The sequence below is a fragment of the Penaeus chinensis genome, chromosome 13, assembly GCF_019202785.1.
Source record: "Penaeus chinensis breed Huanghai No. 1 chromosome 13, ASM1920278v2, whole genome shotgun sequence".
Classification (NCBI taxonomy): domain Eukaryota; kingdom Metazoa; phylum Arthropoda; class Malacostraca; order Decapoda; family Penaeidae; genus Penaeus; species Penaeus chinensis.
Window position 1 is genome coordinate 14,730,731 of NC_061831.1, and position 2,500 is coordinate 14,733,230.

Consider the following 2,500-nt stretch of genomic DNA (forward strand, 5'->3'; position numbering starts at 1 on the left):
AAAACCGCATAAATATATATCTTTTTCTTAACTGACAAAGAGATTGTTTAGTGATCTCTTACTTCTAACGTCTAAAAGGAAACCTTTCCATCTAAAAGCCTAAGGAATGATAACAATAATCTCCCATTAAGAATGTCTTAAGCAGGCATTTTTGTCAGCTTAAGTACACAAGGAAATGAAGTACACCATGATTTTGTAACAGTTATATTTAGTAACTCACCAATTACAGGTATACTGCACAAATTACATAAATCAGTTTGCCAAGGATCGATGTAGAAGTTTGGCACCCCCTTTTGGGGCTCAGTTTGGGATGCCAATCTCCCAAAGGATTTAAGAAGGAAATATGATAAAAAAGGAAATATGTATCAAAATGCAGACCGCTGTTATCTACTTCAGTCTATTCCATCACCTTTATTAGCCATACAATGTGTGCATGAGTAAAATGTGAAATCAAATCATTCAAATATATATATCCCTTAGCTATTCAAATATATTATATCACAAATTAGATTAGAGCAAATAATCTACTACACAGTGTTGGTGTTACATCTAAACTTCTTCGTTTATTTGTCCACTTTTTCTTGAGAACTAGTGCATTCACTCCAAAATAGCATTAGCGGAAATGTTAAATTAAACATGGTGTTTTACTTGGGATGAATTGTTACAAAGTGGTCCTTTAGCACTTGCATCTTCCCCAAACCAGTTGGGTAGCACTACATATCTGTTTTTCTAATATATATATATATATCTTTCTTATATATTTATTCTTATTATTTTACTTTAAATAGTTATCCAGTAACATCGTTGTTAGACAGATATCACAACAGCTGTCAATATCTAATTCTTCATATAACGAGAAACCGAAGAAAGTATTCACTCTCTATTACAACAATAAAGCTGCCGGAGTTCACATCTTGTGATAAGATATCTTAATGTGCTATAACCTTAAGAGTCATTAGTATCACAAGACGGCAGGTTCTTCAATACGTATAAATCTCCCACTATCGGAGATAATACACTATTACTCTAAACGTAATGAAACATAATTTTCTTTTGGAAGAACCTTCAGATCGTGGCTTTCGAAACGCCAGATTGATACCTCCCAGGCCTTCACAAAATACAGACTATGTGGACACCGTGTTATGCCATACCCAGCACACCCTTTTACACAGACACCTGTGACTAACAATGGCAATATCGAAATAGCTTTTTGGACACCCGATGACTTTCATAGACATCTTATTTTTATACTAAGGAATGATTTACGACAGTGGGCTCTTTAGACGTAAGTTATAGATATCTGTCATAAACACGGATATATACACATTTACTAATATATTTTAATTTGGGGATGAGGGGCATTTGGTATATGTAAGACTTTATATCTGCATTACACTACTGTTAAGTTTACACTCTCACCGTAAGAGAGACTCTAGTGTTTAGTATCATTATTATTCTACACTGATTTAAAATACATATGGTCTGACCATAAATTTTCAAATATATGATCTTTATAAAAGAATATACACACACCTTTGAATGAGCATTCAGGGATATTGCTTTACTGACAGTATAGATATGATTTATATTTCTTATCCTTTTCCTATTAATTTGATTTCTCTTCATTAATCCTCATCTTTGTTTCGTGGACCAGGACTTTCTCGTGACGTCAGTAAGGCATAAAACAATATATCTTTAACACACGTGAGCATTAACATATAACATAATTTTAAGGGGTCAAATCTTTGGCATAACTTCATATACATTTGGATTGGCACAATGCACGCATTAATCTGGTAGTTTCAGTTCCTTGATATCTGTTTTTAAGATATCCAAAAATTATATATTCGAAAATGATCACAACAATATCACATTTTTTTATATTTTGTCACCTCTGAGTATGTATCTCATGTAGTCAAACAAAAAACAACTACATAACGTAAACAACATCAATTTGATAGTCTTTTAATCATAATATTTTCATAAGCTTACAGAGCTGTGGTGTTGGGGCATCTCAGGATCTTGGCGAAGGCCCTCCTGAAGTCCAGGTTGAAGATGGTGTAGATGACCGGGTTGAGGGAGGAATTGATGTAGCCGAGCCACACGATGAAGTTGATGATCTTGTCGTTGGGCACCGGACACGTGGAGCAGAAGGGCAGGATCACGTACATCAGGAAGAAGGGCAGCCAACACACCACAAAGGAGCCCATGATGATGCCCAGCGTCCGGGCAGCTCGACGCTCCTTGGACAGAGAAATCTTTTGCTTCTCCTCGATAAACTGGTGGATTTGGCTGCCGTCCTTCGGGTTGACTCTGACAATAACGTCTGCACCTTTCTTCTCATCGAGTGGGGAGGCCTCATCCTTCGGATTGCTCAGGTCCGAGGTTTCCGCAATGGGAGGCGGGGCGAGGGTTGGTGTCGCAGGGGAGGGTTGGCCCTTGCCTGTCTTCCTCTTCTTTCGCTTCTTCTTCTGCACCAGATTTTTCGTGCTGGTGTCAT

General features: G+C 37.2%; 1 protein-coding gene across 1 annotated transcript in view; it reads right to left on the minus strand.

Moving 5' to 3' along the window:
* Positions 1-188: 188 nt before the first annotated feature.
* Positions 189-2,500, minus strand: part of LOC125031791 (probable G-protein coupled receptor No18) — a 3,135-nt gene continuing 823 nt past the window's right edge. The window contains exon 1 of the mRNA XM_047622737.1: positions 189-2,500. This exon is cut by the window's right edge and continues 823 nt beyond it. Within this exon, the coding sequence (XP_047478693.1) occupies positions 1,989-2,500 (512 nt within the window). The 3' untranslated portion in view covers positions 189-1,988.